At 38.0% G+C, this 17,392-nt stretch overlaps 1 protein-coding gene across 2 annotated transcripts in view; it reads left to right on the top strand.

Moving 5' to 3' along the window:
* TRIP11 (thyroid hormone receptor interactor 11) overlaps window positions 1-17,392 on the top strand; it is a 61,823-nt gene that overhangs the window by 10,435 nt on the left and 33,996 nt on the right. For both annotated transcript variants that reach the window (XM_042944113.1, XM_042944112.1), the window contains exons 3-9: window positions 666-776; window positions 3,458-3,736; window positions 5,903-5,971; window positions 7,443-7,608; window positions 10,231-10,596; window positions 13,791-13,831; window positions 14,414-14,500. In XM_042944113.1, coding sequence (XP_042800047.1) covers window positions 666-776; window positions 3,458-3,736; window positions 5,903-5,971; window positions 7,443-7,608; window positions 10,231-10,596; window positions 13,791-13,831; window positions 14,414-14,500 — 1,119 coding nt within the window. The remainder of the gene's footprint in view (window positions 1-665; window positions 777-3,457; window positions 3,737-5,902; window positions 5,972-7,442; window positions 7,609-10,230; window positions 10,597-13,790; window positions 13,832-14,413; window positions 14,501-17,392) is intronic.

The raw sequence follows: 17,392 nt of genomic DNA, 5'->3' as shown, positions 1-17,392 counted from the left end.
CAACAAGTCTTTTTTGAAATGATTTCTATTAAAAAGTTCTATTTGGGGAGAAACCAGAAGTTGAGACATGTAATCCAGTTTATTCGTTAACTTGACATATATTGTGTACTATAGGCTAGACCCCGGATATGCAGAGATGGGGGAAGCATTGATCATTGGCTTTTTATTAGCAGAAAATCAAATAAGCAGCATTTTTTTTTTTTTTTTTTTTTACTTTGGTTCAGAATTTTGCATAATCTCTATTAACATGGCTATTGCACTTGTAGCTTTGATTGAAAGTGTACTTTAAAAGCCAGAATTCTGGGGGCACCTGGGTGGCTCAGTCAGTTAAGTGGCTGGCTCTGAGTTTCGGCTCAGGTCAGGATCTCACAGTTTGTGTGTTCGAGCCTTGTGTCAGCATGGAGCCTGTTTGGGATTCTCTCTCTTTCTCTCTCTGCCCCTCCCCTGCTCATGCTTACTTGTGCTCTCGCTCTCTCTCTCTCTCTCTCTCTTTCAAAATAAATAAACTTTAAAAAAATAAAAAAGCCCAGAATTCTGAGAACTTTTATATTTTATATCATTTTCTGTGTGAAGCAATATATTTTTCATGATGCCATACACATAACTGTTACTTACATGTTTTACTTTAGTCTTTTTGTTGAAAATACTTTTTTCTTTGCTTCTAGAATGAGAGACTCAAAAAACTTTGTACTGATCTAGAAGAGAAACATGAAGCATCAGAACTTCAAATAAAGCAGCAATCTACAAATTACCGAAATCAGCTACAGCAGAAGGAGGTAAAATTTATTACAATTACTTCATATTTATTTCACTCTAATGTATTTAGGAGGGTTTTTGAGAGTTATAAATCAAGCTATATACAGATCGAAAAACATGTTGAAACGGTGATGAAGTTAATAATCCCCAACTCAGTTTGATACCAGTAATTTAACAAGAACTCTAAGCTTTTCTGTTATATTTATATTTTATAAGCTAGCCTTTAATTTCTACTTTCCCAAAGAGGAAAACTCTTTCAATAAAATATCTTTAGGCATCTGTTGCTTATAATTTCTGATTTTATGAAACCTAATTTCTCATCTATTTACTTTAAGTTGTCAATCAGTGTGATAATTGCTAATAACATTTTTTAAAAATGATTTTGACTACTAGTGTTAATATATATTGAATTGACATTTGCTTGATTTTCCATGGGAAAATAGAATATTAAGTATATTAAGTTGACTTACATTGTTCTATAAGTATTTTTTCCCTTTAGTTTGTTAGAAATGTTTATTTTGGAATTGGCTTATCTTTTCTTCGCAGTGCTGGTAATAGATATTCTGTAATTTAACCAGTGTTATCATGAATCCTTAAAATATAGATGATGTTTCCATATTTCATTCTGTTGAATTTTCTTCAGTGTTTAGTATGTAAATGGAATTCAGTAAATGCTCCTATTGAATTGAACTATTTCTTGTTTTATCCAGATCATCTGGGCTCTCTTCAGTATGTTGAGTAAATGTTCATTTCTACCATAATTTCATTATATGAGTTTTTAAAATTTAAATACATTGTTTTTTAGTTCTTTTAGTGACATACTAAGATGAAAAATGAAAGTAAGCCACATTAAAGATAATTATAAACATTTAAAGAAGAGGTTAAATTTCCAATCTGTTGGGAATTGATTTCATAAAATACAATAAAATTACTTCAAAACTAAAATGAATATAAAAAGGCAGAGTTACAGGTTCGAGTTAGAGCTAAAGGCCCACTTATTAAAAAGATTTAACAGATTATAAAATTACTCTGTCAAATTGCTTTAAAAGACTTTAAGCCTTACTCATTCTATTTCTGTACCTGTCATGGACTGGTAGTAAACATTCATGCCTATAGTCCACAGACCACACTTTGAGCAGCAGTGACCTCTAGGTATTACAGTAGAGCAGTGGTTCCCACCCAGGGGTTTACAGCTGAATCATCCATGACACCTTAAAAAAATATACATGTTTATGCCCTCCAGGAGATTCTGATTTTAGTGTCCTGGGAAGGGGCCCTGGTATTGGTATTTTTCAAAAACTTTATAGGTGATTCTGATACTCACATCCTAATTGAAAACACTGCTGTGGAAAATTCAGCATTTAATTTTCTACTTAACTGAATATTAGAGGGCAAATTAGGCATTTAAGTTTAGAAATGCCTCTTTGTTATTAGAGCTTGCATTTTTTAACTCTACAACTTGATATGTGTCCATTTTATAGGCAGAACTTGCTTTGTGTTAAAGCTATGCTTGAAAAAATTATGAATTTCCATACTTTTTACCAGAATGAAAGATAATATGTGACTATACTTAAGATCTGCTGTTTTCTGCCGTCATTGTGATGTTCATAATCCCTAAAGATGCAATTCATCTCATGACATTTATGGAAAAATGAATGAAATATGTGCACTGCTATAGATTTCTATTAGAGAAGAGGCTCTGATGAGAAACATGTTTGTTAATATATTTGACGTCATTGTGTTTGGTTTTTGTTTGTCTAATTGCTTGGCTTTACGTGCATAGAAATATTGTTGGCTGACTCCCAGTATCAGATTCTCCTCTGTCGTGGCGGGGTGTCTTCCAGAGTAGGTATTTTATAGAAAGCTTATCTCAATTCTCCCTATCTTACTCACTTTTATATTTTGAGTAATCTCTCACCCGAAATGGATCTGGCATTATGGTATGTCCCGTAATTTCTTTTGGACAGTGAGGTGGTATTGCCAGTCCTCAGTCAAAACTCCTCTGTAGGTTTCAGTATTTTTGTACTATTCTTTCCCTGAATAAACTCAAATTTTCACCGGCTCCTTTTTGCCAAGGCTAAAGCAAAGGCCTCTTTCAATGTATGATGTTTTCCTAAGACTCATGGGCTAATAACCACAGGCTCACTGTGCTGTCTAAGATTAGATTAATAAAGCATTCTTCCAGCTGTTGTACAGACCAGTAGAAAGTTACCTCTGATTCATGGTGCATTTTAAGTCTAAATTCAGCCATGATCAGTTATATAAGACTGTTCCAAAGATGCTCTAAGGAAACTTCTGATACGTAGGCTGATGCAGCTTTCATTTTCTCTTCACTTAGAGTTTGATAATACAAATAGAACCCTTGGAAATTGCCTGTACTACCTGATACATCGACAATAGTAAACCCGTGTTTAATTGAGAATTTAATTGCTTCAATTAACATATGAGTGAGATTCTGATCTTTGCACTATTTGAAATATTATCTGTGCTTTAACTGGTAATCATGTGTGTTTTTTTTCATGTTTGGTTTTTAAATAAAAATGTGTGGTTAGGCTATTATAAAATACTAGGATTCAGTTGGTAGAGTTACCATCATTGGATAGCTTTAAATCATTATAACTTTTAATGTTATGAATCTGTAAACAGATCAATGTGGTTATTTTAAAGTACGTTCTCTAAAACGCAGATTATAAATGTATAGGTAGAAATCAGCCATCTTAAAGCAAGACAGATCGCACTACAGGATCAGGTGCTGAAGCTTCAGTCAGCTGCCCAGTCAGTAAATTCAGGAGCTGGCCGAGTACCAGCAGCACCTGCATCGTCTTCATTTGGTTATGGCATCAGTCGTCATGCTGCTGCTTTCCATGATGACGACATGGACTTTGGTGACATAATTTCATCCCAACAAGAAATAAACAGATTGTCAAATGAAGTTTCAAGACTCGAGTCTGAAGTTGGCCACTGGAGGCATATTGCTCAGGTTGGTAAAATTGCCATGAGTTTTTGAACATTCTTAGTAGAAAGAGTGGTTCTGAATGTAGAACTTTTGCTATCAGAAAGAACCCCAGACTAGGAAATTGAAAACCTGTATTCTAATCCTGCCAGTGATTTTCTGAGTGATTTTGATCAGATCATCTTTCTTTCTCATCTTAGTTTTTTCCTCCCTCTATAAAATATTTGGAAGAAATTCTCAAAAAAGTTTAGAGCAACAGAACTATGTTTTAGAATAAAATAAAGGCACGTCGGGGTGGCTCAGTTGGTTGAGCGTCTGGCTCTTGATTTCAGCTCAGGTCATGATCCAAGGGTAGTAAGATCAAGCTCTGCATCGGGCTCCTTGCTGGGTGTGTAGCCTGCTTAGGATTCTCTCTTGTTCTGTCTCTTTATCTCTGTCTCTCCTTCTCTCCCTCCGTCCCTCTCTCTCTCCCTCTCTCCTTCCCCCACTCTCTCTGTCCCTCTCTCCCCCTCTGCTTCTCTCCCTGCTTGCACGCACCTCTCTCCATAATTAAAAAAATTTTTTTTTTCTTTTAAATAAAAAGTTACAAGTCCAGGACTTAAAAGAGATAAAAATGGAGTTGCTATGGTTGAACTAGCCATCTTTTCCCCTGGAGTCCTTGAGGCTTCTTTGATGGCAATTCCAGGGCTCCAAGATACCAGATTGAAACTACTTGCATAGATGTTCTCTGAAGTTCCTTTATCATTAGTTATGTGTAAGATGAAAATTTGATCATTGGTATCATAAAATACACTAAACTATTTTGTATTATTTTTTGTGCAGTAGAAATTAAATCTTTGCTATATGGACAGTAAACTTTCTTTTAAGGAACACTTTCCATCTTATGTATCAGATTTTATATACTATTGATATTGTCAATAGATGTGAGACCCGAAGTAAACTCGAACATTGCACATTTGGATTTAATTTCCTCAATGTAGAGAAAAAGTATAAAAGTAAAGAAATTGTTTCTTTTTGTGAGTGTGATCTAGTTATATAAAGGAGAAACCCTACCAATTATTTTTTTGCTTCTCAAGTTGCTAGACATTTCCCGTAGCCAAAATACATCTTAGGATGATCAGCTTGTCCATTTTATCTTTAAAAATGTAGTAGCTCTTAAGCTACTATAATACTGTAGATTCCCTGTCCTACCTTCAGAGATTAGGATTTTGTAGCTTATTTTAGGGCCCTGGAAATTGCATTCAAAGTGTAAATACCCCAGGTGATTCTGATACGTATTTTAAGAAACATAAGATTTCATAGGGAAGAGGTGTTTTTTGAGTATGTATATATAAGCATATCTTGAAGGTTTACTATATTACCTATAGTAGGATATCATGGTGGAAAAGGCATAATTGGGATCTTTCACAGGACTTAATTTTTCAGCAAGGCATAGTAAAACTTGTGTTATATTTTACAAGATGTTTGTATATATGCTATCCTAATATATATTAATCTTAGTAACTGTGTGAGGTATTTATTACCTCTGTTTTACAGGTAAACAAAGTAAAAGTTTAATACACATATTGTCACAGTGAGTAAGTTGTGACTCAACCAGACATCTTTTGACTCTGAATCCTGGAGTTTCTGGTATACTTTGTTCCTTTTTTTATCCAGAGAGCAGCTTTTTGTTCCCTAACACACTGTATAGTAAATGTTAAAAAGATAAATGAACAACATTCAGCTTTGAATGAGAAGAGAAAAATCCAAAAGTTCTTTTAATTGTTAAACTAAAGGTTGTTCTGTATTGGGGTAGAGATCCAGGTAAAATCATTTTAGAAAGATTTTTGCTGGGTTATGATTAGAATTAATGTTGGATAACTTTCCATTTTGAAAAATTTTCTTTTAGGAAGCTGTTTGATTATCAAATTTACATTTTGTTAAGCTAAGTAAAATATTCTCTGGTGTTTTCCTTCTTAACAGTTATTTTGTAAAAGTGTCTCCCTAATTAGTTAACAGACTCTTGAAAATTATCTTTTATTTGTTGTGTATTACAATTGGACTGGGTTCTTCAAAAGTGCTTGGCATTCTTTAATCAGAATTTGGGAAATGCTCCCTTTTTTGAAAGATGTCGTTTAATAAAATTAATTTGTGACTTTCTCTTTTACAAGAAAATCAATACAATTATTTTCTAATTCTGTTTTTCTGATCTAGACTTCTAAACCACAAGGATCAAATAGCTCTGATCAAAGTGAAATCTGCAAACTGCAAAGTATCATTAAGGTAAGACAGGTTGTTGGAAAAATGGCTATTATACATCTAAAATTGGCTTATTAAAAATATATGTCTAAATTAATGGAAGGCTCAGTTATAAAGCTAATTATATAGAGTATGATTGTTTCTTTTCCGTTTTGTATCTTCGTTCTTTATGACAGTAAGGTGTATAAAAATGTCTCTTCAGAATTGTTTGGTTTTGAACATTTATTTTTTTTTAAGTATATTTCATTAGTCTGTACTAGTTATTATATCTTGTAAAATGGTCTTTATTAAAACAATTCCAAGGTTTTGCTGAAGTTTTCAGGGTTTAAAGGATATTGACAAAATAAAATGCTAATACTATTCACTGTAACTAATTATTTTCCTTTAATGGTGGAATTTTGCTAGTTTGTGTCTATTATTATTTCATTCAAGAAAAATTTTAGTTACATAAAATTAACATATGGCACTGAATTGTTTTTAGTGTATAAATTATTGTCAGATATAGAATTTTTTAGTTTTTGGTTTTATTATTATTGTAATACTAACATGGGTGGGTTCCCAAGTCAGACCTGTGTTTGAATCCTGCCTCTACTATTTACCAGCTGTTCTACTTTGGACAAGTTACTTAATCTTTCCAAGCTTCCATTTTATCCTTAGTACAGTAGATCTCATAATACCTTCCCTGTAGGATTGTGTTAAAGTTTAAATGTAAAGATCCTTGCCAAGCGCTGGCACTGAACTAAGCGCACAGGATTAAGGAACAACCTTACTTGTCTTCTCAGGAAGTAGAAGCTAATTTATAGATTAGGATTCTTGGGTTACAAGCAACAGAAGTCATTACTGGCAAAGTAAAGCAAAAGAGGATTTACCGGAAGGACCCAGGTTAGTCTGTCCACAGGATTGAAAGAAGTATTGAGCGTTTTGGTTTTAGGATGGACAGGATTGGGAATAGCATTGGGGATGGACAGGATTGGGAATAACATTGGGGATCTAGAGAGTGGGACACAGTGGACCAACTTTTCTGGGTGTAGCTATCACAGTGCTTCTGGGCCAAATAATTTCCCTCTTTGAAGGACTCTGCTCAAGATCTGGATTCCTAGGAGAGAGACTGGTGGTCTCAACTTGGGTAGCAACGTGCCTTGGTTAACAGTTTGGGAGTCCCATCAAGACTGGTGGAAGGAAGGGCTGAGCAAGAGGTGGGAGTAATAGGACACCAGCTGCAGACTGAAGGTTGGGACTGGCATCGATGGGATATGTCACTAGCAAGAGAAGCTCATGGTCACAGATATGAAGAAAAAAAGATATTCAAATTGTTCTTAAGACCCAAGAAAGGCAAGGGTAGAGTCAGAATTGTCCAGATTTGGAGGCTGTGTTTAAATTCTCTTCAACCATAGCGTGTTCAGAGAATTATTCTTAATACACACTTCTGCACAATGAAATAGCTTAGGTGTATCATTGATTATAAATGGGGTTAACCTTGTTTTTATTTTTTAAGGAACTTAAACAGAACCGAAGTCAGGAAATTGATGACCATCAACATGAAATGTCAGTGTTACAGAATGCACATCAACAGAAATTGACAGAAATAAGTCGTCGGCATCGAGAAGAATTAAGTGACTATGAAGAACGAATTGAAGAACTGGAAAAGCTGTTACAACAAGGTTGTTAGTTTTTATTAACTTAATGTATTAGATGATATAATTAAAAGACCAGCCTAGTAATGTGTGATCAAGACACTGATGTAAACTTGGACTAAGTTCTAAAGAATGAGTGAATGACTAGTTCTGTTCACCTGCCAGAAATTTGCAGTGGCATCACTATTATCAGGATTATGTGGAAATTGGGCCACCTGCATGGCTCAGTCGGTTAAGTGTCCGACTTCAGCTCAGGTCATGATCTGATCTCAGATTCATGAGTTCAAGGCCTGTGTCGGGCTCTGTGCTGACAGCTCAGAGCATGAGCCTGCTTCAGATTTCGTGTGTGTGTGTCTCCTCTGCCCCTCCCCTGTTGGCACTCTGTGTCTCTCAAAAATAAACATTTAAAAAATTTTTAAAAAGGAAAGATTTTGCAGAAATGGAAAGGTCCATTTGCCTTTGTGACAGATAGTTACAATACATAGATTTCTTTGTATTGTTTGGTGGTGGTACTTTGGTAATAAATGATTAGAACTATTTTCACTTTCTGGGGCACCTGGGTGGCTCAGTTGGTTGAGCATCCGATTTCGGCTCAGGTCATGATCTTGCAGTTCGTGGGTTCAGGCCCTGAGCTGACAGCTCAGAGCCTGGAGCCTGTTTCGGATTCTGTGTCTTCCTCTCTCTCTGTCCTTTCCCTGCTGACACTGTCTCTGTCTCTCAAAAAATTAATAAATGTTAAAAAAAAAAACCTTAAAAACCAATAGAACTATTTTCACTGTCTTTTAAATTCATATACATAGGCTTTTTAGTAGTTCATTCAAATAATATTTTTCCTCGACTGTTTATTTTTTTTTTCTTATTTTTTTTAAAATTTTTTTTTAACGTTTATTTATTTTTTGAGATAGAGAGAGACAGAGCATGAATGGGGGAGGGGCAGAGAGAGAGGGAGACACAGAATCGGAAGCAGGCTCCAGGCTCTGAGCCATCAGCCCAGAGCCCGACGCGGGGCTCGAACTCACGGACCGGACCGTGAGATCGTGACCTGAGCTGAAGTCAGATGCTTAACCTACTGCACCACCCAGGCGCCCCTCGATTGTTTATTTTTAAAAAGCTTTATTATGAGGGCAGCTGGCTGTCTCAGTCAGTGGAGCATGTGACTCTTGATCTCAGGGTCATGAGTTTGAGTCCCATGTTGGGAGTAGAGATTACAGGGGGAAAAGATCTAAAATAAAAATGCTTTATTATGGTAATTTTTTTAAAAAGTTTATTCATTTTTGAGAGGGGGGAGGGGCAGAGACGGAGACAGAGAATCCCAAGCAGCCTCCACACTGTCAGCACAGAGCCCAACGCAGGGCTTGATCCCACAAACTGTGAGATCACGAACTGAGCCAAAATCAAGTTGGATGCTCAACTGACTGAGCCACCCAGGCGTCCCTATTGTAATTTTTTAAGACTTTGTTTTTATAACAAAATTGAGAAGGAAGTGCAGAGATTTCCCACATACCCCTGCCCCCAAACGCATGCCATCCCTCCTATCACCATCACTTAGCAGAGTGGCCCATTTTCCACCAAAGATGAACCTACACTGACACATCACGATCCCTCAAAGTGCACAGTTTACCTTAGGGTTGACTCTTGGTGTTGTACATTCTGTGGGTTTGGACAAACTTATGCACATATTCATCATAATATACAGAGTAGTTTCAGTGCTCTAAAATCCTTTCTACTCTGCCTACTCACCCCCCACTTGCCCTCCCCACCAATCTTTTTATCGTCTCTATAGTTTTGCCTTTTCTAGAATGTCACATAGTTGGAATCATACAGTATGTAACCTTTTGAGATTGATTTCTTGCACTTAGTAATGTGCATTTAAAGTTCCTCCATGTTGGGGCGCCTGGGTGGCTCAGTCGGTTGGGCGTCCGACTTCGGCTCAGGTTACGATCTCATGGTCCATGAGTTCGAGCCCTGCTTCAGGCTCTGGGCTGACGGCTCAGAGCCTGGAGCCTGCTTCCTATTCTGTGTCTCCCTCTCTCTCTGCCCCTCCCCCGTTCATGCTCTGTCTCTCTCTGTCTCAAAAATAAATAAATGTTAAAAAATTAAAATTAAAAAAAAAAAAAAGTTCCTCCATGTTTTTTCATGGCTTGATCCCTCACTTCTTTTTAGTGCTGAATAGTATCACATTGCCTGGATGTACCACAATTTATCCATTCACCTCCTGAAGGATCTCTTTGCTTCCAGGTTTTTGTAGTTATGCATAAAGCTGCTATAAACATCATTGTTCAGGTGTTCATGTGGGTGAGAGTTTTCAGTTCCTTTGAGTAAATACCAGGGAGTGCAGTTGCTAACCATATGGTAAGGTTATGTTTCATTCTGTTAGAAACTGCCAAACTGTCCTCCAAAGTGGCCCTACTGTTTTGCATTCCCACCAAGAGTGAACGAGAGCTCTTGTTCCACATCCTCATCAGCATCTGGTGTTGTCCATGTTCTGAACTTTGGCCGTTCTGATGGGAGTGTAATGGTATCTCGTTGTCTTAACTTCCAAAGATTTTCAGGTTCTCACGTCTGTTCAATCTCGTAGCTGTATATAGCAAGCTACTTATCTCTTGGTAGCTGACATTTGCTGTCCTTGATTTTCTGTTCATGTTCTAGGTGGCTCAGGAATTGCAGTCACTGATCACTTGAAAATCCATGAGATGCAAAAAACTATTCAGGATCTACAAACTGAGAAAGTAGCGTCTACAAAAAATATTGAAGAACTTGAGGATAAAATAAAGGACATAAATTCAAAATTATCTTCTGCAGAAAATGACAGAGATGTTTTGAAGAAGGAACAAGAACGCCTGCACGTTGAAAACAGACAAATAACGGAAGAGTGTGAAAACTTGAAACGGGAATGTAGTAAATTGCAGCCTGATGCCGTGAGGCAAGGCGATGCTGTGACAGGAAGAGAAGGAATCCTGTCGCAGGGGGCCTCGGTGCAAGAGGAAGTGCTCAAACTGCAGCGGGCACTGTCTGGTATAAAATGTTTGGAACTTACTGATGATGGGTGTTTTATTGCGTACCAGTTGTTTTAGAGGCACACTGAGTACTGTATGGGAATGGAGGAGTCATGGAAACGACTGTGTAGAATTTGAATCGAATTGTTGGTTTCGCTTCAGTGCCATAATTAACGGATAACAAATAGGAATTTTCTACTAAAAAGGCTTCACTCCCTGCCTCATCCTTAAGTATTTACAGGGGACTCATTGCTTTAGGAGGCAGTGTAGATTTTTGGGAAATGTTTAGTAGCTGTTTATTGGGAGGAGGTGTGGGTGTATTTCTGTTAATCTGTGTAGAACCAAATACTTTCTGGAACTCATTAGGGTCCAGACCCTCCAGTTAGGGAATGCAGCCTCCCTTTTTTAAAATTCTGTATCACCTTTTGAAATGATGTCCTGTATCGAAGCAGACACAAGAGTGATAACCATAGGTCTTTTATCATTTTCCATGCTGAAGCTGGTACTTCGTTACCATACCTGTGTTCTGTGTTAGAAAAAATAAGTTATTGAATGAAATAGGCCAAACACCAGTATTCGTTCATGCCAGGAAAACATAATAGGAGCTCTTTAGCTGCAAAGATGTGTTTTATTTTGCATTTTTGTCTTCTCACAATATAAACTCTCACATTATGAACTGACTGATTCTTGCTCTGGAGGGTGTTTCTAGCCCTTGGGTGCTCTGCTCCCCGATCCCCGCCTCCAATCTGTCTCACTTGCCTAGTTGTTTATCCTGAGTGCCTGACCTGGATGGCCAACTCTATAAATTCATATTAAAGTTAGGTTCAGGGTCACTGTGTCGTCGTTGGCCTCCTCCCCCTCCTCCTCCCCCTCCTCCTCCCCCTCCTCCTCCTACTCCTCCTCCTACTCCTCCTCTCCCAGCCTTAGTGATTGGTGGCATTTACCAGTTTGCCAAAACAGAGATTTTGAAGTCATCACCTAGCATATCCTGAAGGTTCTATTTCCTTAGCATCTCTGGCTTGGTACTCTTTCAGAGGCATTCTAGGGTTTCTCACAAGTGCCTCCATTCTAGGAGCTGCCAGGAAGGCAAAGAGAAGGCTGTTGACTAGGGATCTAGACTTCTTTCTTGTTTGACTTCAGAGTATCTCTGCTGTTTTCAAAATAAATGCATCTGTTTATTCCACATATTGGGTGACTCAGATGAATTCATTTGCTTTGAAAACAAACCTACTGCCCTAGTCCTTCCTCTTTTTCCAGTTTCCATGCCACTGAATAACTTCAGCCAATCAATTTTCTTTTGCCTGATTAACTGTAGTAGTTTCTTCATGGAGCAGAATAGCACAGTAGTTAAGTACATGACTGTGCTAGAATCCAGCTCTGTCACTAATTCAGTGACGTTGGGCAATTTAATTACCATCTCTATGCTTTTGTTTTTCTATCTGTGTAGTTGGGATAATGATACTATCTTCCATAGTTACGGTAGTACTAATGGGGATTCTCTGAGTTACTACCTGCAGAGTTCTCTCTAGAACAATGGCTGTCCCGTAGTAAGCATTACAGAAATGTTAGCTGTTATTATTTTCTGGTCTCCATGATTCCTTGAATCAGTTTTTTTTCTTTCTGCAGCCAGGATGGTTTTTCAGAAACTCAAAACAGTTTACTTCCCTGATTGCAATACTTTGTGGCTCCCTTGTGAGCTTCAGGATAAAGTCTAAACCTCATACTTGCCATAAAATGTCTTTAATGATCTGGTCCCTGTCTCCCCCTTTAATTTCAGTTCTTCCCATTCTCCTCACGTGCTAGGCGTTAGCCGTACTGAACTTTCTATACATCTCCTTAAGCCGATGATGTTATTGTCTATTAGGTCTGTCGTCTTTGCATTTGCTGCTCTGTGTGGGGTGTCTCTGTTTCTCTCTGCTAATTCTTAAGTACATTACAACTCATTGCAGGTATCGTATCTACTGGGAGATACTATGCTGCTGCTTTCCTAGCCTTCCTCACCCCTCTCCCACCCCCAGATCGAGCAGGTGTTTGTCCTTTCTGCTCCCTGTAGCACCTTGCGCTCCCTGTATCATACTGTACTGTGGTCACGTGTTTGTCTTTCCTCTGAATAGAAAGCTCCCTGAGGGCAAGCAGGGACTAAAGGTTTTCATCTGGTTGTCTAGCAACTGACCTCACAGTAAACGTTCAGTATTATCTGAGTGAACATTGAATAAATCACTTCAGCTGGACTTAAAGTATTCTGTCTTTGTGTTCTTCCAGAACTATTTCTATATATGGATCTATCCATAATACCAGCTTGAATGGCCTTTCTATCTGTTGTCATGTCCAAGTCACTTTATTTATGTTTTTACTGTTTGTTTATTTTTGAGAGAGAGCGTGTGTCACATGAGCAGGGGAAGGGCAGAGAAAGAGTGAGACAGAGGATCTGAAGTGGACTCTGTGCTGACAGCAGAGAGCCTGACATGGGGCTTGAACTCAAGAACCATGAGATCATGACTTGAGCCAAAGTCAGGTTTTTAAATGACTGAGCCACCCAGGCTCCCCTGTCATTTCTAAGTCACTGTAAACATTGAGAATTGGGGCACCTGGGTCGTTTAGTTGGTTGAATGTCAAACTCTTGATTTCGGCTAGGTCATAATCTCACGGTTTGGGGGTTCAAGCCCCATGTCGGGCTTTGTGCTGACAGTGGAGAGCCTGTTTGGAATTCTCTCTCTGCCACTCCCCTGCTCACTCTTGCGCTCTCTTGCTCTCTCTCAAAATAAGTAAGTAAATTTTAAAAAATAAAGAATTGAGAGATTATTGTATTATTGTGGTATAAATATGTATTCTTGTTTTTAGCCATTTCCCCTCAATCTCAGTCCTTTTACTCTTTCCTGTACAAAAACTAATCAACTCATTTTGAAACATTGTTATTAGTGTTTTTATCAAGGCAATAACTTATGACTCATCCAGATATGATTATACTTATTTCTTGTACTGTTTCATAGAATTACATTTTAATGGAGCTTCTAACTGGCATTTATGTTATGAATTCTATAGTATAGTCAAATAGAAATGTAAAACAACAAAAATACATTTCAGTAAGTACCATTAGGGTTTGCTGATTGTGCTTATAAATACACTTTATTTTAAATGAGTTTTATTTCTGAGTTTATTACATAGGAGGTAAGAAGTTGAAGTATTTTAATGTCAGATTCTTTGTTTTTGCAGATGCTGAAAATGAAATTATGAGACTGAGTATTTTAAACCAGGTAAACTAATGCTAAGAGAAAAACCTTCTGGCTTTTATCGAGAAAAAGTATTTCGATTATTGTAGTTGCTTGTTTTGTTTTTTTTTACAAATTCACGTGAACTTATCCTGGGAACTTGCATCTTAGTAATTTTACGTTTGCTGGTAACGGTAATTTTTTGAATCATAAATTGTCATAATTTTAAAGTTACATAATTGGAAAATGCAGGTATATCACTTTCAAGATTAATTTGACAGACATTATATTACGTATATGAGTGGAAGCAGATTTCCCACCAACCAAGGAATGCATTTTGATTTCCCTTAAGGAATTTAGAGTTGTTTCTAGTGCTAATGATTCCAGGTTAGTTTGTAAATGTATTTATGTGTTATGTATATTTGTGTATGCTTTTAAATAAATTAAAAAAATATCTATAAGAATGTTTGTAAAATGAGTGACTGACTTTAGATGGTCTAGTGTTGTACGCTTATAATTTTTATATATCACTAGAGAAATGCTGAGTAGAAATGCACACTTGTATGGCTTGCCTACTTTTTTATAAACTTGAAATTTATCTGAAAACTCTGTTTTAACATTTTGTAGGATAACAATCTCACTGAAGACAATTTGAAACTTAAAATGCATGTTGAAATTTTGGAAAAAGAGAAGTCCTTATTGAGTCAAGAAAAGGTGGGTGCGATAAAAATGGGGCCAGAATTAAAATATTGTGTGTATTACAGATCAAGCCAAGGGCCAGTTTATATAAATGGAGCATTTAGGTCTTGAGAGGCCTTAGAATAAAGCTGATCTCATTGATGCTTGTCAGACCAGGTTCAAGTACTTGGGCAAGGTTCAGAGTATGAGGGCTGGCCAGGGTTTACGTTTACACACAGATAAGCCAGTAGGCATACAGATATGAGCAGAAAAGATAAAGGCTCTGTTTTGGTTTCTGATGAAGTCCTGATAGCAGCAACATACACAGGTGGGTCGCGAGCTTGGACTGGCATCTTACAGAAACCGTAGCTGCAGATACGTCCCAGAACGTATCTGTTGTGGACAGGAGTTTCTTAGTGGTGAGAGATAAAGGGGATATAATCTCACTGGCAGAAATAAGGTCTTTGTGTATATTGGAAGCAAGGTTGGAACGAGGTTCCATAATGCACTGTTGGGTATCGGGAGAGGTATTTTTATGTTTGTACTACTTGGGGGTAGTTCCTTGGCTAAGGTAGGTGTTTAAACAGAGGATAGTTGTCGGCTGGTATTAATTTATAGGCTAGTGTCTTAACTCAATTTAAAATCTTAATTTTTAAAAGGTAACACATACTCACTGATGTACAAATACGGTAATTCATACCGAAAAACTTTAGACGGTGCAAAGGGAATATCCTTTCCACCTCCCTTGGTTGGCCTGTTTTCCAAAGGAAGTCTTTCTTACCAGTTTCTCATATGTCCATCCTTTCAGGCTACACCTAAGTATGTATGATTATTTAAATAGATTTGAAAAAACTGTTAGCATACTATACATATATTCATGTATACCTTAACATGTTTTCAGCGTCCTTCCACATTAGTGTATAGGCAGTGTTTCTCAAAGGGACGTTTTGGCATGTAGACAGGAAAATTTTTAGCTCTGTGTACTGTCGTATGCATTGTGGGGTCCTTGCCCCCCCACTCTTTCTACCCACTAAGAGCCAGTAGTGTCTCCCAGTCTTTTTTTATTCCTGTATTATATATATAATTTTTTTGCTCTTTTCTCCTCCCTTTGCATTCTGTTCTTTCAGTTACTCCTTTCTCTAATTGGCCCAGGTATACTTTGTAGTTTGCAGATCTCTGCACATACCTGATAGGGTCTGTGACCTTCTCTTGATATTTTCGGATTCTGCAGCCGTTCCTGGTCCCTCTTGCTCCTTTCTTTCGATGTTAAGTAATCCTTCATAATATTTCCTTTCATTATCTCTGATAGGGATCAACTCACTGCTTAAGAATGCTAGGCCAGGGGCGCCTGGGTGGCTAGGTCGGTTGGGCATCCGACTTCGGCTCAGGTCATGATCTCACGGTCCATGAGTTCGAGCCCCGCGTTGGGCTCTGTGCTGACCGCTTGGAACCTGGAGCCTGTTTCAGATTCTGTGTCTCCCTCTCTCTCTGCCCCTCCCCTGTTCATGCTCTGTCTCGCTCTGCCTCAAAAATAAATAAACGTTAAAAAATAAAAAAAAAAAAAGAATGCTAGGCCATACTGGGGCGCCTGGGTGGCTCAGCTGGTTAAGCATCCAACTCTTGATTTCGGCTCAGGTCATGATCTTACAGTTCATGAATTTGAGCCCTGCATCAGGCTCTGTGCTGACAGTGCAGAGCCTGCTTAGGGTTCTCTCTCTCTCTGTCTCTGCCCCTACCCGCTGGCTCTTGCACTCGTTCTCTCTCTCCCCCCCCCCCCAAAATAAATAAATAAGTAAATAAACAAAGAAACAAACTTTAAGTTAAAAAAAATTTTTTTTGGGGGCGCCTGGGTGGCTCAGTCGGTTAAGCGTCCGACTTCAGCTCAGGTCACGATCTCGCGGTCCGTGAGTTCGAGCCCCGCGTCGGGCTCTGGGCTGATGGCTCAGAGCCTGGAGCCTGCTTCCGATTCTGTGTCTCCCTCTCTCTCTGCCCCTCCCCCGTTCATGCTCTGTCTCTCTCTGTCTCAAAAATAAATAAACATTAAAAAAAAAAAAATTAAAAAAAAAAATTTTTTTTTAATTGCTAAGAAAGAAAAAAAGACTGCCAAATGTAACTGCAAGGCTGTGTATGTTCATAACGTCTACCTGAAAAAACTTTTTGTGGTTCTCCTGATTGACATATAAATCTAGAAAGACAAGAGAATGCTAGTTTCATCAACTATAGTTCAGAATAAACTTTTGAATTGGAAGAGAAATGGGAATCATGAGGCAGCTGTTCTAGTCTAGTTTTCGCTGAACTCCTGGTAAGGTATGTATAGTCTATTTGTAGAATTTTGAGATTCTTACTTTAAAGTAGATTCCATAGAAGTTTTATTTTTCTTGGGTGCCTAGGTGGCTGATTGGGTTAAGCGTCCAGCTCTTGATTTTGGCTCAGGTCACGAACTCACAGGGTTCATGAGTTTGGGCTCAGGTCACGAACTCACGGGGTTCATGAGTTTGTGCCCTGCGTCAGACTCCATGCTGACAGTACAGAGTCGTCTTGGGATTCTCTCTCCCTCTCTGTCTTCTCCTCCCCTGCGTGTTCTCGCTCTCTCAAAATAAATAAGTAAACCTTAAAAAAAAGAAGTTTGAGTTTTCTCTATCAATGAAAGAAGATTCTAAAGTTGTTGTGCCACAAATATCATAATCTAAGGTTGAAAGTGTTGAAGCAAAGAGAACTGTTCCACTTCTGGAGTTTGGAAGAAAAGCATTAAATACCAGTAGAACAGAACATAAGATATAGTTTAAAAATTATAGATAGATCTTTAGGGATGTTAGGCTTGCAAGAGGGGAACCTAGTCTGTGTTCAAGTTAGATGGGAAAAGAAGGAAGGAGTCTACTTTCTTGGATGATATAAAAGTTTCATGTTCTGACAGGACCCCTTAATAAG

This window comes from Panthera leo, chromosome B3, assembly GCF_018350215.1.
Source record: "Panthera leo isolate Ple1 chromosome B3, P.leo_Ple1_pat1.1, whole genome shotgun sequence".
In the NCBI taxonomy this organism is placed as follows: domain Eukaryota; kingdom Metazoa; phylum Chordata; class Mammalia; order Carnivora; family Felidae; genus Panthera; species Panthera leo.
Note: the sequence above shows the minus strand (reverse complement) of the source record. Positions and strands in the feature narration are given on the sequence as shown.